General features: G+C 39.1%; 2 protein-coding genes across 3 annotated transcripts; one reads left to right on the top strand and one right to left on the bottom strand.

Annotated features, from left to right (window-relative positions):
* The first annotated feature begins 14,926 nt into the window (after positions 1–14,926).
* LOC149394006 (UV radiation resistance-associated protein) lies at positions 14,927–18,970 on the top strand. Of its 2 annotated transcripts, none has more exons than XM_089618377.1 (6): positions 14,927–15,456; positions 16,250–16,456; positions 16,736–16,916; positions 18,012–18,061; positions 18,154–18,381; positions 18,584–18,970. In XM_089618377.1, the coding sequence occupies exons 1-6, from the start codon at positions 15,274–15,276 to the stop codon at positions 18,698–18,700; spliced, it is 966 nt and encodes a 321-aa protein (XP_089474503.1). In that variant the 5' UTR covers positions 14,927–15,273; the 3' UTR covers positions 18,701–18,970. The 2 variants fall into 2 exon arrangements, with proteins under 2 accessions (XP_089474503.1, XP_089474502.1); XM_089618376.1 differs by having other exon boundaries at positions 17,913–18,061.
* Positions 18,971–21,240: 2,270 nt separating this feature from the next.
* On the bottom strand, positions 21,241–22,333 carry LOC149394005 (mini-chromosome maintenance complex-binding protein-like). The gene is made up of 4 exons (XM_089618237.1): positions 21,874–22,333; positions 21,684–21,791; positions 21,400–21,507; positions 21,241–21,357 (listed from the first exon to the last, which is right to left on the bottom strand). Exons 1-4 carry the CDS (start codon positions 22,069–22,071, stop codon positions 21,241–21,243), a joined length of 531 nt encoding a protein of 176 aa, XP_089474363.1. The 5' UTR covers positions 22,072–22,333.
* Between the last annotated feature and the right edge of the window lie 923 nt (positions 22,334–23,256).

Below are 23,256 nucleotides of genomic sequence, written 5' to 3'. Positions count from 1 at the left end.
GGCGTGCCGAAAGCTCTCAAATTTCCTTCACCTACCCGCCATCTCAAACCTTTCCGAAGTAAGTCCAAGGCCCAACAAAGACTTTTCCCAAGATGAGAGAAGTGACCTTTACTCCGAAGCTCAAGCACCGAGGAATTCGGAAAGTATTTGGCTTTGAGGACCCTAGACATCAAGCAATCCGGGAAACGAATGATACGCCAAACCTGACGACCAACAAGCGATCGGTTAAAGTCGCCTAGATCCTTGAACCCGAGTCCCCCTTCATTTTTAGGCCGTGCAAGAAGCTCCCACCTTTTCCAATGAATCTTTCGCCTATCCTCCGCACCACCCCACCAAAACCGCGCAATGAGCCGATGTAGTTCGCTAATAATGGTGACCGGGATCTTGAAGAGGCTCATGGAGTAAGCCGGTATCGCTTGTACTACCGCTTTAATGAGAACCTCCCGCCCTCCCGCCGAGAAGACCTTAGCTCTCCACGAACGGAGTTGTTTTTGGACGCGATCCGTAATATTGCTAAAAAGCAACACCTTCCGTCTACCCACACGAACCGGAAGACCGAGATAGCTCTCGAGCTCCGAAACAACCGGGATCCCGAGCCAAGAGGAAGCCAACTCCTCCCCGGCACAACCCACATTCGGCGAGCAACAAAACATAGACTTCTCAAGATTCACCATTTGCCCTGAGCCCCTTTCATACACTTCCAAAACTCCCCGAATCGCACGGAAATTTCCTTCGCTCGCTTCACAAAAAAGGAGACTATCATCGGCGAACAAGAGATGTGAGATCTTAGGTGCCCCGGAACAACACGCAAACCCCCGCCAAAGCCCCAATCTCTCTTGGCCTCGGATAAGAGCGGAAAGACCTTCCGCACACATAAGGAAGAGGTACGGCGAGAGGGGACACCCTTGGCGAAGCTCTCTTGTGGGAACGATCTTCCCCCCAACCCGGCCATTAATAACCACCGAAAAGGAAGGAGTCGAAATACATCTCATGGTACGGTGATATGCATTTTATTCAAGTGTTTTGAATGAGAGAAGAAACGGAAGATAAGAGGATAGAGAGAGAGAGAGAGAGATTTGGTGAACTGTTGAACAAATTGTTCTAACAGAATTTCATTGATTGATGAGATTTACAGATACAATTGCTTATATGCTAAGCTACGAGATATAAGTTAGTTACAACTCTAGTGAGAGTTAGTTACAGTCGAGACTAGTGCGTGCTAGTCACGCTGAGGCTCAGTTGGTGATGAGCTGACAATATTGACTTTGATCATTCTTATTCACACGCCTCCGTGAGCTGGACGTGCATCGTCATCTTCCAGGAGCAAGCGTGAACTAAGTTCATGTAAGCGAGCTTCAGAGAGAGGCTTAGTAAACATGTCAGCCAATTGATCTCCAGTGGGCACATATCTAATCTCGACGGACTTGTTTGATCCAAGATCACGAATGTAGTGCACATCGAGTTCAATGTGCTTGATGCGAGCATGAAAGACAGGGTTTGAAGCAAGCGCACCGAAACCTAAGTTGTCACACCAGATTATAGCCGTTGGAGATGAAGGACAAACATTTAGCTCATCAAGTAAGGAGTAAAGCCACACCAACTCTGTTGAAATCTGTGCAAGAACTCGATATTCTGACTCTGTACTCGAACGAGATACAACTTTTTGCTTGCGTGCGAACCAAGTCTCCCTATTCCAGATGTACATCCCTTTGGCTCCAAAGCTAGTTGCACCATAACATGTTTCAATCTCATCACCACTAACCATAGTGTGATTTTATGGAACATATTTATAAGAACTTCTATTGACCTATTTCCATTACTTGGCTATTTATAGTTGGTCTGTATCAGTTGTGTTCATATTCTATATACACATGACTTTAAGGATCTACTATATTTTAATAATTAAGTATCTCACTATTTCCAGAAAATCCTAGTGTTACAACACTTTACTATTTCTCGAAAATTTACCATTGTCAAAAGTCTAATTATTAGGCCTTTTTAATGACAATGTCTTTAGCCTCGACAATCGAGCTATATACCTTATATCAATAAGTATATCTGAGACTACATGGAACGAGCTTGTCGTTTCTGTTGGTTATTATTGCACCTTGATAACCATATTAAGTGTGGAAATAATTAATTACACTGACAAGAGCTAATTAATATTATGATTATCTAACAAGATATAGATTTACTTATTAATTATTCATGAAAGCAATGTCAAGCAACCAATAAGAGCAAGGTTTAGAGATTCAGTAATACTTACATGATTCGGATCAGCTACTGAATCTTCAAGCTTTGACTCCTTCGTCTTCAGTCTTAACAGACTATCTTCAAGCTTTAGCTCTTCGACGCTCTGAACTCGCCAGTGATGACACTGTAATATTCCGAGACGTAATCTCCGAGACGAATAAGAAAGATGAGTGGGCACAATCTTTATCTCACTACGATCTATAACGAGGTGTTTCGATCGCACCGTGTTTATGGGATTGGAATCACTGAGTTCCAAGAGGGGAAGAGTTGGATTCGGCTGAGAGGGAGAGGGAGAGACTCTCTCGGTCGAATTTTCTGAAGCACAAAAGTCTATATCTTTTTTTTTTGCCTTCTCATGAAGCCCTATTTATAGTAGTGGAAATGATATATTCTTAGTAGTTTTCAAAATATATTATTTCCTTTTATTATGTTCACACTAGTGAATCAAAGGTTAGCCCTTGAATCTCATCTCATGAATAATACTTTCTCTCTTAGCCATCAGATCAATATCTATGAGATCTTATTTTCTGTTTAAATAGAGAATATTTAATTATGAGAGAATAAATGAAATATCTTATTTCCTTTTAAATATTATTCTCTCCTAAGGACAATATCTTATTTCCTTTTAAATATTATTCTCTCTCCTTTATTCAAACAACTAAAGAGAAAATATTGGTAAGTACCAATAATAGCATGGACGAATTTTGGCACATGGCCAAGGAGGGATTTGCGCAAATCTTGTGCCGGAATCCTCAAAAATTCGTGCACCTCATTTTTGTGCAAGACCCAATTGCTTAAAACCCAATTAATTATTTATTTACTTGGTCCAACAATAAACAAATAAGTAATTGATTAATTATTTACTGGATCAAACAATAAATAATTAATACTACCATAAATAATTATTTAATTATGCAAATACCCATATTTCAGAATTGATGCTGTCAATCACAATTACAACTAGTGAGATTATAATAATGAAAATATTATTATTCGAAAGTTCTTATCCGCCTTTATCAGAGCTGAATCGAGGACTATGGACCTAATATTAGAAGCTTAACAAATCCGATGAAAAGACGAAAAAGTCCTTTCTCTTTTCTACATCGAATTTTTGTCTAATCTTGGTCAGACTCCACCTTGCAAGCCAAGACTGAATCCTCCTTGGTACTAGAATTATATTTACTTATAGTGACGAGTGTCTACTGATATAGTCAGTTCGTGATCAAGATCCTAAAGGTTCATCTCGTGTCGAGAAAAGTCAATTATTCTGTTACACTTTTCTTGACACCTATAAGCCATAAGCATTGTTGCTTCCCCAGCGAAAGATTCTTCCGAACATACAAACTTCGGAAGTGCGCGCAATCTATCGGTTATGGAATTAACCCTTAGGTGAGAGAACATTTACATTCTTTCAGGAAGGCTGGATTCCATATCTGTAAATCACTTCCCACTCGAACCATGTTCCGCAACTCCCAAGACATAAACTGTGATTAGCATGATAGTGACCTTTTAGCGAATGATTCAAAGAGTGTGGTAACATGATCCAGTGTCCATGATCACTTTAGGATTTAGATAAAGTCTTACTGTGATCATCATTTACGACCTCAGTTAGTGTGTCGTAACAGTCCTTAAACGACACATCTACAACCAAGACCTGTCCGGGTCGTACACTTACCACAAGTGTAGAATGCTCCCACTAACTGATCAACTCCATTCTAAAGGGCTCAATCCCTTATTTACCAAACAACTCATTAATAGCTCGAACTCATTCATTAATCTATTTATATATCTATATTTTTCATTAAGCTAATGGCTTAAGTGGTAGATCTACTAAATACGAGTTTATGACTTTAAGTAAGTTAGTTTGATCTTCAGTGATACTTCAGGATTATGTATTTCCATTTAAAGAAAGATATTGTTGATGATAGTGACTAGGATCAATGCAAGGATGCTCCCACTCACTTATTGATTTTAGTGGCAAGGTAATTATCAATTATCATTCCATTCAAATTATTGACTTATGTGGTAAGGCAATTATTAATTATCTTCCACTCATATTATTGAATAACAACAGATTTGTTCCAGTTAACATCAATGATGGCTTCAGTCCTGTGAAGGACAGTGCTATTTATATATTAATCAATAGTGGCTAGATTCCTTAAAAGGTTGCTCCCACTTAATTATTGAACAATAGTGGCTAGAATTCGATCAAGGATGTTCCCACTCAATAATATGACTAACAATGTCTAGGTTCCAATTAGGGATGCTCCCACTCAATCATTTGATTTAAAGTGGCTAGGTTCCAATTAAGGATGCTCTCACTCAATCAATGCGATTATTAGTGGCTAGGTTTCAATTAAGGATGCTCACACTTACTCAATTTATTATCAACACTAACTTTATATTGTGTCTCCTTATTACCTCTTATTCGCACAAATCATTGTCGATATAAGGTAGTAATTATTTAGACGCTATCACAGCTCTAAATGGTTCTTAAACAATAAAGCACATTCAATATAAGAAATAAAACAATAAATGCTAATTAAATTTCTAACATAGATTTATAACTTAGAAAATATAAGGGTTATATAGGTATATAGCCACACAGGTTATAAGGGTTTTGGTTTTAGCCAACCTTCTGTTAATTTTCTGTTAATAGCTACAACAATACGTGAATGACCTTAAATAACTCCAACCAATTTCCCGCCCATTATTTTCAGCCTATTAATTTAAATGAAAAAAAAAATTTCGACCATAACTACCTCGCACAGATCAAGGGAACATTTAAAACTCCATAAATGCATATCTAACCCCTCCTCATTATCTCTCCAGCGTAAAGAATTGAAATCCGCTGGATACTTTTCTTCCTCAAAGCTTCGCCGTTGGATTCAGCACTTTCGCACGGATGGGTCAGTGAAAGCGAAAGTAACTACTCACACACTATCTGTAGTGTTTATCTGACACGTTTTGTGTGTTTCTTTGTTTGATTCAGCCCTTTGGCCAAGTTCCTGCTCTGGAGGATGGAGATTTGAAAATTTTCGGTAAAATTGATTCTTCTTTCTATCTTACATGTCGTTGGATTTATTGTAATAATTGATTGGGGTTTAGAACCCGACAAACAGCTCGTGAAATATTCATTTCAGATACATATAACCTTGCGGTATTGCAACAGGGAATTTCAATATACCGTACTCAATTTCGCTGCTCAAGCATTAAGTACTCCAGGCCGTTCTCACTCATGGTCTAATAAATCTTATTATTTTAATCTCTTAACACATCATCTCAAGAGAGAGTCTGGATCTATATAATTTATAATCAAATCATGGATTGGAACAATGACCAGAATTTGTAATGAACACTATAAGATTGCATATTCATATCACTATAAACACTGTTAGATCCCTTATTGTGTTTATGGTGTTAGCTTGTAGATTCACATTATCTTTATGTTGTTTGGATTGAGCAAAAATGTATAACCAGAATTGTGGTATCATTTTCCTCGCAAAAAAAGAAAAAAATTGTGTGGAAAATGAAAATCCAAGTGCATACACACACGTGGAAGATTCAAGATATTTATTTTATTTTACTTTTAATCATAATATTTTTTAGAAGTAATTAATTGTTTGTTTACAGAAAAGAAGGAAGATGGATCGGTGATTTGCGTGACGAGGAAGATGAATTTCAATGGTTATTTGGTTGTACAGAATAAGATGATTTGTTTTTGTTTGGATGGTGTATATTCGTGTAAATACAAAGTATATTTACAGTATATTCGTGTAAATACAAAACATATTTACTGTATATTCGTGTAAATACAAAACATATTTACAGTATATTCATGTAAATAAACTGAAAAAAATTCTGGAAATCTTTTGGACGTTCTAAAATTATGAATATATGGAAGACAAAATAATATCAATAAATGGAGAATATATTTACAGATTTTATCCATAATTAATTGCCACGAAAATAGAAACTAATTAACTAAAGTCAACGCTGAAAACTTCCAAATACATAACAATAAATGCGCTGAAAATTTCAAAATCTGCTGGAAAATTCAAATTTCAAAATTTAAAACATCCCTATTCAGTTTCAATATTTGATTCAAAATTAAAAAAAAACTGCTTAATTAAAAAAAGGTTATTAAGCTATATAGCCACACGGATATAGTGGATTGAGATATAACCCACATTTAGTTAATTTCTTGTAAATAGCCAAGTAAACTTATTAACAGATTAATAAAAGACTTATTTAACATAGTCAAACATATATTTTAGGTAGTTAATAGGCTGACACATATGCAAGTTGGCTATTTACAAATTATTTACCAAATGTTGGCTAATTTACAATCTCTATAGTTTAGGTGGCTTATGTAGCCAATTTTTTTATTACAAAAATATGCCGAATTAAATAAGGGCAAAATTGTAAACCTAATTCAATTAATAAGCTGCCACGTAAGCAATATGGCTATTTACAGGAAATTAACGAAAGGTTGGCTAAAACCAAATTTCTAGTGTTTAAGATGGCTACACATCCAATTATTTGAAAATATAATTGTGTTCACATAGAGTATATGAACGGAAATCCAAATCCTTCGTATTCTATATCATTCAATTCTAGGGCAAAGACATTCATGCGTTTCAAATATCATGAAAGCATTTAAAATCAATCAATAAAAAGGAGAGAAATATTTAATGACACAACAATGTCTTCATAAATAATGTAATAAAACATAAAGAAAGAAAATATTCATCCTATCTGAAATAGCCATAAGAGGCTACAATCCAGAAAATCTCGAATTATAATGACACATCAACATGTTACATGATGAATTCACTGATGCTTAGAGACCCTTTCTTGATCGTCTGAAGTTGGACTTGAAGTTGTAGCAGCCTTGCTTTTGAACTTCCGGTGAAGAGTTGGAGCAGATCAGACCAGATTTGAGCAGAATTCTGACATCTTGGTACATAGCCAAGCATGGATTCTTAGACTGAAGACATGAGCCAAGACATAATGGCTTGATCTGTGCGATGCCAAATCAAGAACTTTGACTAAGCCTGGTTTTGAGGACGGGGGCATTTTCATGGACAGTTTCTGATCCGATCGCCATTGTTTCCGTCCTGAAGCTTTCTTCAAGTTGGATGAACTGAGGCAGAATTGACTTAGATCCGTCGAGAAAGCTTTCTAGGTTGTGTGCGTGAATCGCTGCAAGCACTTGTGATCTCCAGAAAAAGAAATTGTCACGATCGAGCTTGAGCATCGTCAGAACAAGATGAGCAGGAATCGGAAAGGCATTTCCAAGAAACGCCATTGACGTTAGTCGATTACTCTTATACTAAGAGAAGAAACAGAAGAGAAGATGAGAGAGAAAGATAAAGAGAAAGATTTGGTGAATTGTTGAACAAGTTATTCTAATAGATTTTTATTAATTGATGAGATTTACAGATACAATTGCTTATATGCTATAAGTGTTAGGAATATTGCCCACTAGAAGATGATGATTACTAAATAAGATAAGAAGTTACTTTATTAGCATCATATGATTAGTGGGTTGAGGTCTGATAACATTCAGAATCAATAACAACTATCATCCATAGTCTCCGTATCAAACTGAATCGCATGCTGGGCATCCGAGTGGGAGCATTATACACTTGCAGAAGGTGTACGACTTGGATAGGCTTTGGTTTGGATAGATGCTTCGTTTAAGGACCGTTACGCATGCACTAGCCAAGACCACTTATGATGGTCACAGTGACGCTTGATCTAATATCCTGAAGTAATCATGGACTTCTAGATCATGTTATCAGCTTCTTTGACTCACCACATTGAAGGCTAGTTATACACTGATCAAATAGGTGTCTTGGAAAGTCGGGACATGATTGTAGAAGAAAGTGTTTTATAGATACGGAATCCAGCCTTCCTGAAAAACGGTTAATGTTCTCTCACCTAAGGGTTGATTCCAGAACCGATTGATTATGCACACTTTCGAAGTTGGCTTACATTCGGTTGAATCTTTCGCTGGGGAAGCAACGATGCTTAGGGCTTATATGTAACGAAAAAAGGTATAACAGAACAAATTGACCTATCTCGATACGGGCAGAACCTGGAGGGTCATGATCACGTACTGACTATATCAATGGACACTCGTCATGATGAGTAAATATAATTCTAGTATTAAAGGAGAGTGCAATCTTAGCTTACACGTTGGATTATTAACTAAGATTAGAAAAATCGATCGAAAAAGAGAAAATGACTTTTTCGTCTTTTTTGATCGGATTTGTTAAGCTTCTATTACTACGTCATTCGTCCCCGAATCGGCTTCGATAAAGGCGGATAAGAACGTTAATATAATAGTATGTATTATTATTATAATCTCACTTGCTGTAATAGTGATTGACAACATTAATTCCAAGAATGGTATTTTGGGAATTAAATAAATATTTATAGTAAAGCTGTTTATTTATTGCTAGATCAAGTAAATAAACTTATTCTTTATTGTTGGACAAGTAAATAAGTGTTTAATGAACTTAAATTTATTGGGCCTTGAAAAAGCAAAAAATTGCCTACTCCCTACGACGTTGGAAGTTTTTTGCACTGGTGTGGTAACCAGTATTTTTCTTATTTTCTGCTCCTAAAATATAGGAGAATAAATATGAGATATATTTTCCTATATTCTCTCCTAATATTTAGGCTAAATATTAGGAGGATATTTAGGAGAAAATCTAGGAGAATATATTTTCCTAGATTTTCTCAATAGAAAAATATTTTATACTGTTGTATAAAATAAAATCCTAGATACTGATATGACGGATGAGAGAAAAAAATAGGATTCACTTGTTGAGATCCAATGGCTGAGATTTAATCCACTAGTGTGAACACAATAAAAAGAAATAATATCTTTTAGAATATTCTAGAATATTCTATAAAGATACCTTTGAAACTGCTATAAATAGAAGGTTGATATGAAGCAAAATCGGACCTAGCCATACAGCTAAAAATGCCCACACACTCTCCTTTGTGGCCGTGTGCTTGCTTCTCCTTCTTCTCCTCGGAATTGCTTCAATTCCATTCTTAGAAATAGGAGAAAAAGATCGGAAACACCCCCGTTTCCAGATCTAGTGAGATATAACGAAGCCCACTCTTTTGTCTTATCTTCCTCGGAGATTACGTTTCGGTAGACTTTAGTGTCATCACATCGAGTCCTTGAAGGAGGAGTTTCAAATCTGATCGTGTGGAGGCTTGTACGTTCAAGACGAAGACGGATTATGAAAACTTTCGGTTCGTGAGCCAAAAACTGTAAGTTTTCTTAAACTCATCTTTTATCTGATATGGTTGCTTGATGAAGTTTCTTATCATTAATTAATTAAGTAATCTAGATCTTATTTAATAACATGTTAATAATTAGCTCTTGTTAGCTGTTGTCGGCCCGTCTAGGGCCGACGAGAACAAAGGCATCTCTTCGACCCACGTGGCTGGTACGAGGTCTTGAGCGGCGAAACCCTGACTCAACCAGGGGCCGGCCCAAACCAATGGCCAAGTCAAATGCCTTGCCCAGCCATGGGCCGAGTCAATGGCCCACTCGGCCATTGGCCGGGTCAATGGCTCACTCGGCCATTTGGCAGTTCACTCGGCCAATGGCCGAGTGAACCCTCCAGCCACCAAGGCAGTTCACTCGGCCATTGGCCGAGTGAACCTTCCAGCAGTTCACTCGGCCAATGGCCGAGTGAACCTTCCAGCTGCCCATGCAGTTCACTCGGCCAATGGCCGAGTGAACCTTCCAGCTGCCCATGCAGTTCACTCGGCCATTGGACGAGTGAACCTTCCAGCAGTTCACTCGGCCAATGGCCGAGTGAACCCTTCAGTCGGCCTTGCAGTTCACTCGGCCAATGGCCGAGTGAACCTTCCAGCAATTCACTCGGCCAATGGCCGAGTGAACCTTCATCCAGCCAAGACTCCTCACCCGGCCATTGGCCGACCCAACCCTTCAGCCGGCCAATGGCCGACCCAAGCTTGCTCACTCGGCCAATGGGTCTTCAAACCACCCCTTGGCTGCCTATAAATACAGGGGCCGCTCCCCTAGTCCAGGTAATCCATTCTTGAGTACTGAAACGCTGCCGAACTCGTACCTCGCTCGTTTCTCTCAAGTCTCGGCCTCTAAACACCCCTAAAACCTCTATACTCCACCTCAATCCCACTAATGTTGAGCGTCGGAGAGGTAAACAGGGGCACCCCCCCTGTTTCCCCTTTGTAGTTCACAATCTCTTTCTTGCTTTTCAGGTATCGAGACGAGGTGAGCTCCATCAAAAGCTAAAGGACGGCTTGGGATACCAAGCCCGACACGCTCGAGTCAAGGCGAGGCCACTTGGTCCGGCCTTGGGTCTAACTGCCTTTGACTCCTAAATAGTTGTCCGAAAAACAGCGACAACATTTTGGCGCTAGAAAGAGGGGACCACCGACCTTGGCACGCTCTCCCTTCCATTCCACATTTTCACCACTCCTACGACTCTCGAGAGATGAGTCATTTACCCACTACCTCCGCGGGTACACGAGCGACGAGCTCGAGGTACGGTCTCCGACTTCTCGCACACCGTCTTGAAGGGCAACCTCGTGATAGCGAGAGCCAGCCCCAAGACCCGGTGAACGACCCCGAGGCCGAGCTCCGAGAGGACACGGCCCGGCGGCTCGCGGAGCTCCTTGACCGTCCCGGCGTTGACGGCTCCCTCATCGCCAATCTCCTCGGCTACGACGTCGAGGATCGATCCGCTCAGGACGACTCCGACCCCGAATACGTGGGGGAGTCAAGGACCAACGACGCCACCCCTAGCCTCGCTCAAGCACGACCTGAGAGGGTCAATGGTACGTTGGCCGATCCTTTGCACCCGGCGCGACGACATGCACGGTCACAGTCCCGGGGACTCGCCCCCTCGGTTTCAAGAGGTGGCCGGACACGGCCCCTCGCCGAGGAGAGAGCGACTCTGGTTGACGATGGGGCCGATAGCCGAAGCGCTCGCCGGACGGCCCGACCAAGGGCGACCTCGCCTCGCCACGCACCTAGCGCGGACCTTAGAGAACACTTGACGGCGCAAAGAAACTCCCGAGGGGAGGATCTCCGCCAAAGGCTCAATTCTCGGCGGGACGCGCTGCCCGCCGCAACTCTCGGCCGACCTCAGGCCAATGTCGTGGACCAAGCGTCCAACGAACGCCAACCGGTGACCCCCGTGGCCCCAACACTCGGCCCTGCCAACGGGCTTGATATGGTCACGATGATTCAGAGCCTCCAAAACCAAATCATCGAGATGAAGGAATCGGGGAGGCAGAGATCATATGGAGGGATCGTGGAATCATACTCTCCCTTCGCCGCACAAATCCTCGCGCAACCTTGCGTGGGGAACTTCAAATTGCCGTCCATCCCTCCCTATGATGGACGGATTGACCCGAACTTCCACATCCAACATTACGAGACGTGGATGACAACGCAAGGACAGACAGACGCCACCCTCTGTCAGGCCTTCAGCCTGACCCTCACAAGGTCAGGATTTGAGTGGTTCCGAAGCCTAAGGCCGGGAAGCATCTCATCTTTCCGGGCCTTGCGTGAGGTTTTCCTTGCTCGATTCGCCACCCTCGTGGCACAAAAGAAGTCAAAGACCCACCTCCTCTCAATCCGACAAGGGAGAGACGAGACACTGAGACAATACCTCGCCTGCTTCACCGAGGAGTCTCACAAAGTCGAAGGGTTCGACGATAAGGACGCCATCACGGCGATCACCGAGGGAGTTCGTACGAGCGACTTCCTCAAGTCCATTGTTGGGCAAGTCCCGCGAGACATGGCGGAGCTGATGACGAGAGCCCGCTCGTATATGGGAATCGAAGACTATCTCGATGGCCGAGACGGCCGGAAGTCAGGAGGACAAGGTAGTCGCAGCCGCGACGACCAAGACGAAGATCGTCCCGATCCTCGAAGGAAGAGGAACAAGGGAGGCCAGGCCCCTAACGGTCGCTCCCTCCTCGGGCCGAGATCGTCACACGTTGGTAGCTTCCGAGCGCAACCGACGTTCACCCCTCTGAACACCCCGCAGGAGCGGATCCTAGCTCTGCACCGCGACAAGCTAGGAAGTCCGGCTCCTCTCGCAAAGGATCCCGCGAAGAGGGATCGAAACAAGTTCTGTGAGTACCACCAGGATCACGGGCATCTGACGTCCGAGTGTAATCATCTCAGGCGTCAGATCGAGGCCCTGATTCAAGGCGGGAAATTGAAAGAGTATGTCCTGAGAACAGTCGGGACGGCCGCGGTGCACGTAGAGCACCCGCGGCAAGAAAGGAGGGGTCCGGCGACTGCGACCGTCACAGACCAAATGGCGAACCAAGGACCGGGGAACTCACAATTGCACATCGTGGGCTCGATCATGGGCGGCCCGGAGTTCGGAGACTCGAGCACGCAAAGGAAGGAATACGTGCGCGAAGTTTCCCAAGGAAAAATAGCGCACTACATCAACCACACGTACGAGGCTCCTCCTCCAGCCCCGTTCGAGTCCATGTTCTTCACCGGCCAAGAGGCAGCGTGTGTGCTCCACCCGTACAATGACGCGATAGTCGTCTCCGCACCGGTCGCCAACAACCTCGTCCGAAGAATCCTAATCGACAATGGGAGCTCCGCCGACATAGTCTTCAAATCGGCGCTGGACAGAATGAAGCTATCCGGAATGGGACCAACCCCGGTCTCGACCCCACTCTTCGGCTTCTCCGGGGAGAGGGTCATGACGGAGGGAACCATCGACCTCCCGGTCACCTTCGGAACACCGGGGGGGCTCGAGGTCACTCGCATCGTATCCTTCCTAGTTGTGGACCAGCCCTCGGCATACAACATCATCATCGGCCGCCCGACTCTCAACCGGCTGAAGGCCATAACGTCCACCTATCACCTGATGATGAAGTTCCCGACTGAGAAGGGGATTGCAGTCATGTTGGGAGACCAGTCGATGGCGATGATGTGCTACATCCAAGGCGTGGACGGGAAAATGGAAGGAAAAGATGGTGAGCGCCATCCTCTAGCTCGGTCAAGCTGCAGAAGCTGGCACTGCGGTGGAAGCCCGCTCCCGTTTCTCATTATGTCATTTTATTTCCGGTTTTAAGACAATCTCGAATTTCAATAAGGCCAACGGCCTAATGATGTAATTTTTGACTATTTCTACATGGTAATTAGATTACATTTCACCTCGAAGTCTTTATCTTGTTGCATTATAATTTCTAGTCTCCTCTACGAGTACACGAGAAACTCGGGGGGCTAATGGGAAACAATGCTCAACGAAACTAAAGCTCGCTCGCTCAACAAAAAAAAAACAACTCAAAAGCAAAAACAAAGATATAACAAAGTCTCAAGGGGCCGATGGTTAGGCCGGAGGTCCCAAGGAAAGACTTATCACGTAACTCCTCGTGCAGGCTCTACATGAGTCCTCGAGTTGAGTCCGAGTCCACGAGTTGACTAATACTCCTCGTGTCGACTCTCCACGTAACCCCTCGAGATGAGTCCATTCCTCGAGTCAAGTTCGAATCCACGAGTCGACCGATACTCCTCGTGCCGATTCTTCGCATAACTCCTCGTGCAGACTCCACATGAGTCCTCGAGTTGAGTAACGGATCCGCGCTCGCCGCCCAGCTCGTGAGCCGAAAGGCAGCAAGTTTCAAATGGGTTTCAAAGGTCACGCCTTCATTGGTGGGTCGAGAAAATAAGCCACGCACAATAAAGTCGTGCTAATCGATCACGCCTTCATTGGTGGGTCGAGAAAATAAGCCACGCACAATAAAGTCGTGCTAATCGATCACGCCTTCATTGGTGGGTCGAGAAAATAAGCCACGCACAATAAAGTCGTGCTAATCGGTCACGCCTTCATTGGTGGGTCGAGAAAATAAGCCACGCACAATAAAGCCGTGCTAATCGATCACACCTTCATTGGTGGGTCGAGAAAATGAGCCACGCACAATAAAGCCGTGCAAATCGATCACGCCTTCATTGGTAGGTCGAGAAAATGAGCCACGCACAATAAAGTCGTGCTAATCGATCACGCCTTCACTGGTGGGTCGAGAAAATAAGCCACACACAATAAAGTCGTGCTAATCGATCACGCCTTCATTGGTGGGTCGAGAAAATAAGCCACGCACAATAAAGTCGTGCTAATCGATCACGCCTTCATTGGTGGGTCGAGAAAATAAGCCACGTACAGTAAAGTCGTGCTAATGGATCACGCCTTCATTGGTGGGTCGAGAAAATAAGCCACGCACAATAAAGTCGTGCTAATCGATCACACCTTCATTGGCCGCCTTGTTTTTATTATCCGGTTGAATGATAAAATTGAAACGTATATAAAAAGTAACTTTTTTTTTTTATTAAGATTGTTGAAGCATATAGGCTATTTTTCAATTCTCAAGTTTAATGAGGCTTATTCGGGTTTTTGTGTTAAAAAATAAACAATTTTTTGTTGTTTTGAAATACAAATTTGTTGTGTTGAAGCATGCATCGATAGAGTGTGTATTTTTAACTATACTTATAATCTATTTACGGATTCTATTTAAAAAAAAATACAAAAAAAGCATGCATGCTATATCCGAAAATATAAATATTAGTATATACACAAATACCACATGTAATTTAATTTGCAAATCACACTCAAAAGAAACAATTCCTTGGTAGTTGGTGTCTACGTGTACCGGATCTCTCATTTCGTCTTGACTATGCGAACCCTCAATTTTTCTTCTCGATTTAATTAACCAATTTGTTATTGTCTGAATGAACTTTCAATTCAATTTAACTCCTCACACAGTGAATTCGACGTAAGACAATCTTCATATTCTCTCAATTCCTAACATCTCATAAATCCCTAAAGAAAAAAGAAACCCCCAATTTTGACGAGAAATTCCAAGAGAGGAAGACAATGATCTGAGCGATCGCGAAAACCCTACCGGCCGGTCAAGGGACGACGATGAGGTCGAGCCCTGTCCAATCTTGGAGATCGCAGTACCGAATCAATGGAACGAAACCGAGCGAGCGTTTCGGGGACGAAGAAGAAAGTGGATCGCGAAGAATTGATGGTTGTAGAATGGGAAGAGTACGATAGCGAGCTAGCTAGGTTTTGCAGTCTCTCCACGGCTCTCGGGGAAGCTAAAGAGAAGAAGCAAGACCTCGAGAGGAAGCTCGAATCTTTAATCGAGGTAGGGTTTTAGATTATGCTATATAAGTTTTTTTCGCTGATTTTTGTAAGAAATGAATTTGTCGGTAGTATTGATGAGGAAATGTAGGTTTTGGCAATGTTTCTTTTTTTGTTTTGTGGATTTAGATTAGGTTTGGGGGTTTTTGTTCTAAAGCTTGGTAAGTTTCTGGTTTTGGCATTTTGGTTAGATAAAATTCGATGACAAGAGACTTGTGTTGATAGTGTAGAGTTTCAGGGGTTTTTGTTTTTTGTTTTTTGCATCATAGTTTCATGCTGGTTGGTGTACAGCTATTTGAGTTATAAATTTCGGAAGAAATTTGATATCTTACTCGTGAAGGCTCTTTGAATTTTATTTCGCTATCAGTTTCTCGAGGCGAAAGAAGAATTACTCAGTATATTTCGTAAGGGCTTCATTAGCAAAGCGATTAGATAAGTTAATATTGGTGAAGCGTTCTGGAATTTGAGACTGATGAACAAGGCTTGGTAGGTTCTTCCGCATCTTGTGTGTTTTTAAAAAAAAAAAAAACATAATTAAGGCTTTACTGCGAACAACTTCGAATGACTATAACTGGAAGATCATTAATCAATGAAAAGATGGAAAAAAGCCGCAAACACGTATTCTTGAGTTACACGTGCTTAGCCTACAGAAAACGGATATGTGTAAATCAACAGTTTTTCCTCATGGGATTGTATATGGTTATGATGTGCATAGTGTGTTGTGTGTTTCTATTCCTGAATTTATTGGGCCTTAATTGATTAGCCCGCGGATTAGCGGGCGGCAACATCGTGGGCAGGTTGAAGCTGAGTCATTAAGTCGATTCAATGAGCTTGAGGAGATGCGTGAGAGACTTGAGTCTCGAAAATTGGCGATGATTAAATATTCGATGCACCATGTGATTAGTTCGGAGAGTGCTAAAGAGCGAGACGAAGAGCTCAATGTTCAAGTTCGGTCATTATTGGTTGCCGGCGCAGCTCTTTCTGTTGCTAGGAGGCGATTGCAAGTAATGGAAATTTCTCACAAATATCATCTAATTCATATTATTTTCGCCAAAAAAGAAAAGAAAAAAAAAGGTTCATTTTACCTAAAAGTGAATAGACAGGTCGAATAAAGCAGGTAGTGTTTAAACTTTCTTTTGAAACAAGTGGATATATTTTTTTATTGAAAGTTGAATCTTGCCTCTGCTGATGGAAAATTTTCTTTAGAACGTTTTCAAAGGTGTTGAATCTGAAAGCCAGTATTTTGTATAGGTATTTATTTCTATTCCATGGGTTGATTACAGGAATTGACCGATTTCCTCGCTGGAGGAAAGGGTTATAGTCGACTACAAAATTTGCAGAGGATGCTAAGATTGAGACAACAGCATATGGTGGCACAAGTTTCGGTGCTTTACCCGGTGAAGATCACTGCAGGGCCTATGCAGGAGCAAGAACTTGAATCCTTCCCTAGCACTAGCAGATCAGGTATGATTTGTTGTACCGTGAATATCAGATTATGATAAAATCATCTGTCATAACATGTGTTTTTTGCAATTATTATTATTTTTTTTTCCCTTGAAATAAATGCTAGTCAAAACCATAATCATTAGGGAAAATAACACATTTATACCCTGTGTTTTAGTGAAATGTCGAGTTTAACCCTCAGTTTTAAAAAATGTCGAGTTCATACCCTTTGTTTAACTAAAATGACGAAATTATACCCTGAAATGAATAACAGCGTCACAAATCTCTCTTTCATTGATATTAACTCTTATATAAGAAAAACCGAATCAAATCTAGATCAGTACCCTAATTTTCAAATTCTCAATTTTGAAATAAAAATAGCCTTAAATTGAAATTAAATAATAAAACTCATACCGCCTAAGAAATGATTTCATTCCGTGTTCGAATTGTAACTCTAAATCTTGGATTCTCTGTTTGAATATACGATTTTGATGACTATCAACTATCGATGTTTACCCCTTTGCCTCTTTCTGTCTTCTTCACGATTAAGAGACTGTTGTTTATTTTTTAGTTTTTAAATAAATTACATATATGACGCGAATGAATAAAGATAATTGGTGTTTATATTATAAATATTATAATCAACGTCAATGAAAAGTCAATAAAAAGAATATTTGTGACATTGTTGTCTATTTCAGGGTATAATTTCGTCATTTTAGTTAAATAGAGGGTATAATTTCGTCATTTTAGTTAAGCAGAGGGTATGAACTCGACATTTTTGAAAACCGAGGGTTAAACTTGACATTTCACTAAAACACAAGACATAAATGTGTTATTTTCCCTAATCATTATGTGTGTATCCACTACGAAGTTGAATTTTTTTTCTCTCTTTCTTCAATCTGTTAGTGAACTGTGTTTATGTTTTTCTTGCTAGATTTTTTATAACGTATTGTCTGCCTGATTTTCTTGTTAACTTTAATTGATTTCTATCCAATAATAAGCAATTCTCTTCACTAGGAAGTTATGGTGGGTCCAAGCCTGTAAATCCCGGATCTTTGACAATCTCGGGTCTGCATTTGACAATGCTTCCTCTGAAAATGATGAGTTTTTTCACAGACAAGAAGGAAGCTCAGAAGTCTTCAAGTGCGCTGGGATATATTGCTCATGTGCGTTCTCTTCATTCACTTTACATAGACGCTAAATCATTTCTGTTATAACTCAAGTTGATTGGTCTTTTATTGTCTTTATCTTTTTGCAGGCTGTCTCACTCATAGCTTCGTATTTAAAAGTTCCGTTGCGTTACCCCGTACGTTTGGGTGGCTCTCGTTCATATATTATCGATTATGCACCATCGACCGAGCCTGCATTGTCCGATACATCATCAAACACGACTCCTTCGAATATTTCGAAGCCTGTGGAATTTCCCCTTTATCTAGATGGTCAAGACACAACAAGAGCTGCTTATGCCGTGTTCTTGCTAAACAAGGTACGAGCCTATGAACCATGTTTGCTCTACAATTCTTCAAATATAAACTTTTAAGATGGTATGTGATCCTAAGAAGATTCCCCAAATATTTGAAATTGTTGTCTTAGCACTGGTTACTTAGTCTTGTCTTCAAGTTGTCGAATAGCGTAATATGGCAATGACTCGACGCTTGTATCTTAATTATTATTATTTTTTCCTGTAGGATTTAGAGCAGCTTTTAAATTTCATCGGCGGTAAGAGTATAGGACCACGGCATGTATTAGCTAACTTGAAGGAGCTTGTAAGGACTATCCTATCTGCAGATTATATAGATACATGAATTTGAGTCTTTTGACTTTGGGTTGCGATAGCTACAGAAATTGTTCATATACCTTACACTCAACACACAGGTGCAATTTTTTTTGATGGAGCACCTTTTGAGATAGATATTTTATTTTACTATCTTGATATGAAAATAATGATGATGCTTGTTAGGTTTTAGTTTCGTGTTATATTTCTGGTTTGTTTTATCAACTGTACTCTTTAGTTTCTTTTTCATATTTTTCCACGTAAATTGATTTTTAGATTAAGAGTTGTCAGTGTTTAACTATACTTGTATTGAATTTTTGGTAATTTCTTCTAATAACCCATGTGCAGATTAAAAATATAAGTAAAGTAGGATAGGACCAAGGTTTAAAATATCGATACCGATACCCATACCGAGGTTCTGATTTTACGGATATATCGAGTATCGATGGATATATCGACGGATATTCTATAACAATTTAAATACCGACTACCGATTATATCGATGATATATCGATGATATATCGGATACCGACGGATATATCGGCATAAATCCTATAAAAATATATAAAATGTATATATAATTTAATGATACATATAACAATTATATTTTAAATAGATATATATATATATATATATATATATATATATATATATATATAACATATCTATATAGATATATACGTATATTTATATCTATAAATATACGTAATGAATGAATATATAACATTTATTTAGCTAATAATAAAGTTCACCTTATTATGAAATTAATAAATTTTAAAAAATCACTCCATATAAACATATGTAGTTCTATGAATTTTAATAAGCAATAATGAGTCTTCATCTTCCCAAGAACTCAAGTTTAAATTTTGGGCCTGTTTAGAGCTATGTAAATAGGTATTTCAGGAATAACTTTTCTGTTTTGGCTGTTGTAGGAATTTGTTTTACATTTAAAAAAAATCACTTCATATGTAGTTCTATGAATTTTAATAAGCAATAATGAGTCTTCATATTCCTAAGAACTCAAGTTTAAATTTTGGACCTGTTTAGAGCTATGAAAATAGGTATTTCAGGAATAACTTTTATGTTTTTGGCTGTTGTAGGAATTTTTTTTAGAAAAACGGTATATCGGGAAGAAAACGATATTTAGGCTGTTATATCAGTTTTTTTACCGAGCCTTCAAAAAAACGGATATATCGGCGATATATCCCTATATATCGCCGATATTTAGAACCTTGGATAGGACTATGGGAATTGACATGAATAATACTTTCTTTAATGTTTTTTAAGGAAAATTACAGGAAGTGTTTTTAAAGTGTAATATCTCTAAAGTAGTAGTTTTTTGAAATTATTTTCTTATAAATGAATTGTAAACGATAAAAGTTAAATAGAGCCTAATAGAGTAATTTTAATTTTTTTTATAAAGACCAAGAAAAATAATTATTTGCATTATAAAAAATTTATTTTCGCGATAATTTTTTATTTTTTATTATTTTTTTTATTTTCGATAATTTTCAATAATTAAATATTATATGCAATTCCCACTTAAAAAAAAAGAAAGATGGTACAAAATAGTCATTTGAAACTAAATAATTAGCAAAATAACTAAAGTTTGGGTCGGCTAAAGAACAAGTCAAAATGACACCCCTACTTTAAAATTATAGGCAAACTATTAACATATTTAGGAAAATAACCAATTTATCATGACAACATTCCAATATTCCAATTATACCCTTAGGTTAATATTATTAACTATCATAGTAAATAATATCATCTATAACAAAAAAATTAGTAAATCTAATTAAAAATAACAAAATCTATATTAAATCTTATTTGTCGTAACAAGGATAATAGTAAATCTTATTACCGTAACAAGAACAATAGTAAATATTATTTACCGTAACAAGAAAACAATAAATTTTATTTACCGTAATAAGAACAACTAGTAAATATTATTTACCGTAACAAGAACAAAAGTAAATTTTATTTACCGTAACATTTTGTAGTTAATCTAACAGGAAAAGTATCAGAGATGATGACTAGTTAATCTAACAGTAAATACGATTTACTAATTATTTCCGTGAACAATCGATGACTAACAATCCGACAGTAAATCATATTAACCATTGAGTAAATAATTCGTTTTTATGGTAAATATGACTAGTTAATCTAACAGTAAATACGATTTACTAATTATTTCTGTGAACAATTGATGACTAAAAATTCGACAGTAAATCATATTAACCATTGAGTAAATCATTCGTTTCTATGGTAAATATAACAGTAAATCCAATTTACTGTTATATCGCTCTTCTCTTTTTATCGCTCATCTCTTTCATTTTCACATCAGAGATGAAGACTAGTTAATCTAGCGGTAAATGCGATTTACTAATTATTTTCGTGAACAATCGAGGACAGTAAATCCGACAATAAATCATATTAATGATTAAGTAAATCATTCATTTCTATGGTAAATATAATTAGGATACCAACCCAATGGTTAAATGAAAGCAGGCCATATCGACAGCAACAATAATTAGACCAAAATAAAATAAATAAATAAATCTCTGTTTCTCACGGGCAGTGAGCGATCGATATGGCGGCGACACCGAGCTCCGACGGCGAAGATCTCCGACCAAAGGTCCTCGTCCTAAACGAGTCGCTCACCTTGAAACTCTTCCCGACCATTATCTCCGACAAATTCCGTTATCTGTGACTAAACCAAGAACTCACAGGGACACAGTGGAACAGGTTTCGTTGCCACATTCGCATATCCATTGATGGCTGAATCGGAACTTCCGAATAATCAATGAACTTGTTGGTTCCCCATACAGAGCCATCCTATACAAACCATAAAAATCAACAGGAAAAGTAAGTCTCAATTGTATTGGTGAATTACAAAGACACGAAAATCATTTAAATTTTTTCCATGCAGTAATGTCCAAAATTAAAATTGAACCAAAATAGACACAGTAATAAAAAAATAAAAAAAATAAAAAAAGAGAGCAATAGAAAACCTTGTAAACGTAAATCTCGTTTCCAAACATATCTTGAATCATGCCACGAAATCGGACGAGAGTGTTCGGTTGAATCCACTTCGCGATTTTCTGATCCAGAATCGGAACCTTACAGAAACATAATTCCGTCAACAATCACTTATTGCCAACTCATCGAAACCCTAGAAATTATGGACCTTTGGAATCAAACCTGAGAGAGGCCGTTCTGGTGGAAGATAAAGTCCTGAAACACGTCAACCGCTCCCCAGTCCTTGCCCTCGAAGAAGGTAGGGTCGTTCCCGGCGGCCATGGCTTCCTTGAACGTTGATCGAACGGACATGGATTCCAGTAACTCTCCGGCGAAGATCGTGTACGTCACCACCGTCGGATTCACGCCCTTCCTCAGCATCGCTGTCGAGGCCCGACTGGAGGCCACCTTGGCCGCACAGATCGCCGGCACGAACAGGGCACTAGCGGCGGTGAAGGCGGCGTCCTTGTCGGCGGAGCTTCTGGTCCATTTTGCGGCGTCCTTCTCAGCGGAGCTTCTGGTGCACGAACAGGGCTCTAACCGATTCTTGAAGAGAGAAGTGGTGAGCGAGAAGTTGTGGGGGCATTTTGGGTAACCGAATTTTATGTTGGCTATTGTTTAAAATAAATGAATAGATTGGCTATAATTTTAAATCCCCTTTCTAAATAGGCTATTTTTTATTATTTTTTTATTTTCGATAATTCTCAATAATTAAATATTATATGCAATTCCCACTTAAAAAAAAAGAAAGATGGTACAAAATAGTCATTTGAAACTAAATAATTAGCAAAATAACTAAAGTTTCAAATTTTGAGCAAAATAGTCAAAGTTACGTTGTCAAATATTTTTTGATATCAAGATTAAATTTTTTGACAATAATTATAAGTAATTTATCAACTTTTAAAAATATTAATTTTAAGACTAATTTTATTTTTGAAACTTGATTACTGCATGGTTATTCTTCTAATCCTAGACAAATTTTGACTACTTTGCAAATCTTTATCTTTAAATCAGTTATTTAATCAAATCGTTCTTAAAAAAAAGCAAAATGTAAATATTGTTTTTTTCTTCTTCTAGAACTATTGCTGTTATATGACGACTTAAGATGCAACTTGTCATAAAATAGGTACACCGTAGTGATAGAAAAAGAAAAAAAAGTTGAGTGGGCACGAGATATTTTTGAACAAATATTGGCCAAGGGATTTCTTCCTAATTTGTTTTTGGTTCCCGTTGATCGAGGGCTATACAGAAGTTGAAAGAGTTTGTGTCTCGCTCAAGCTTCTTAAGGAAGTGATGTCATGAACGTGTTTATTTTTGTCAAGTGAGTATCCATTGTATCATTATATGAATTAGTTAGAATTTTGCATAAACAATCAAGGTTTTGTGTGAATCTTGCAAGACATCTCCAGTGGTTTGCTAGTCATTCTTTTACTAACTGATTTAATTCAAGATTTAAGAATACATGTACAGTTAATAATTCCAAATTAACTTGGGATGCACATCTTTGAACCCTTAATTGGATCAATTAATTAAGAACGACATATGAATCACATGATACTGTTATTT

The sequence above is a fragment of the Urtica dioica genome, chromosome 6 (genome assembly GCF_054948205.1).
Source record: "Urtica dioica subsp. dioica isolate 48M chromosome 6, U.dioica_male_clone48M_v1_H2, whole genome shotgun sequence".
Lineage (NCBI taxonomy): Eukaryota > Viridiplantae > Streptophyta > Magnoliopsida > Rosales > Urticaceae > Urtica > Urtica dioica.
Note: the sequence above shows the minus strand (reverse complement) of the source record. Positions and strands in the feature narration are given on the sequence as shown.

Coding starts and splice junctions, on each gene's coding strand:
- LOC149394005 (XM_089618237.1), bottom strand. CDS start 22,071: ATGCTGAGGAAGGGCGTGAATCCGACGGTGGTGACGTACACGATCTTC. Junction 21,508..21,683: donor ACGAGATTTACGTTTACAAG/GTTTTCTATTGC, acceptor TGGTTTGTATAG/GATGGCTCTGTATGGGGAAC. Junction 21,358..21,399: donor ACCTGTTCCACTGTGTCCCT/GTGAGTTCTTGG, acceptor AATTTGTCGGAG/ATAATGGTCGGGAAGAGTTT.
- LOC149394006 (XM_089618376.1), top strand. CDS start 15,274: ATGGAACGAAACCGAGCGAGCGTTTCGGGGACGAAGAAGAAAGTGGAT. Junction 15,457..16,249: donor AGCTCGAATCTTTAATCGAG/GTAGGGTTTTAG, acceptor CATCGTGGGCAG/GTTGAAGCTGAGTCATTAAG. Junction 16,457..16,735: donor TTGCTAGGAGGCGATTGCAA/GTAATGGAAATT, acceptor GGTTGATTACAG/GAATTGACCGATTTCCTCGC.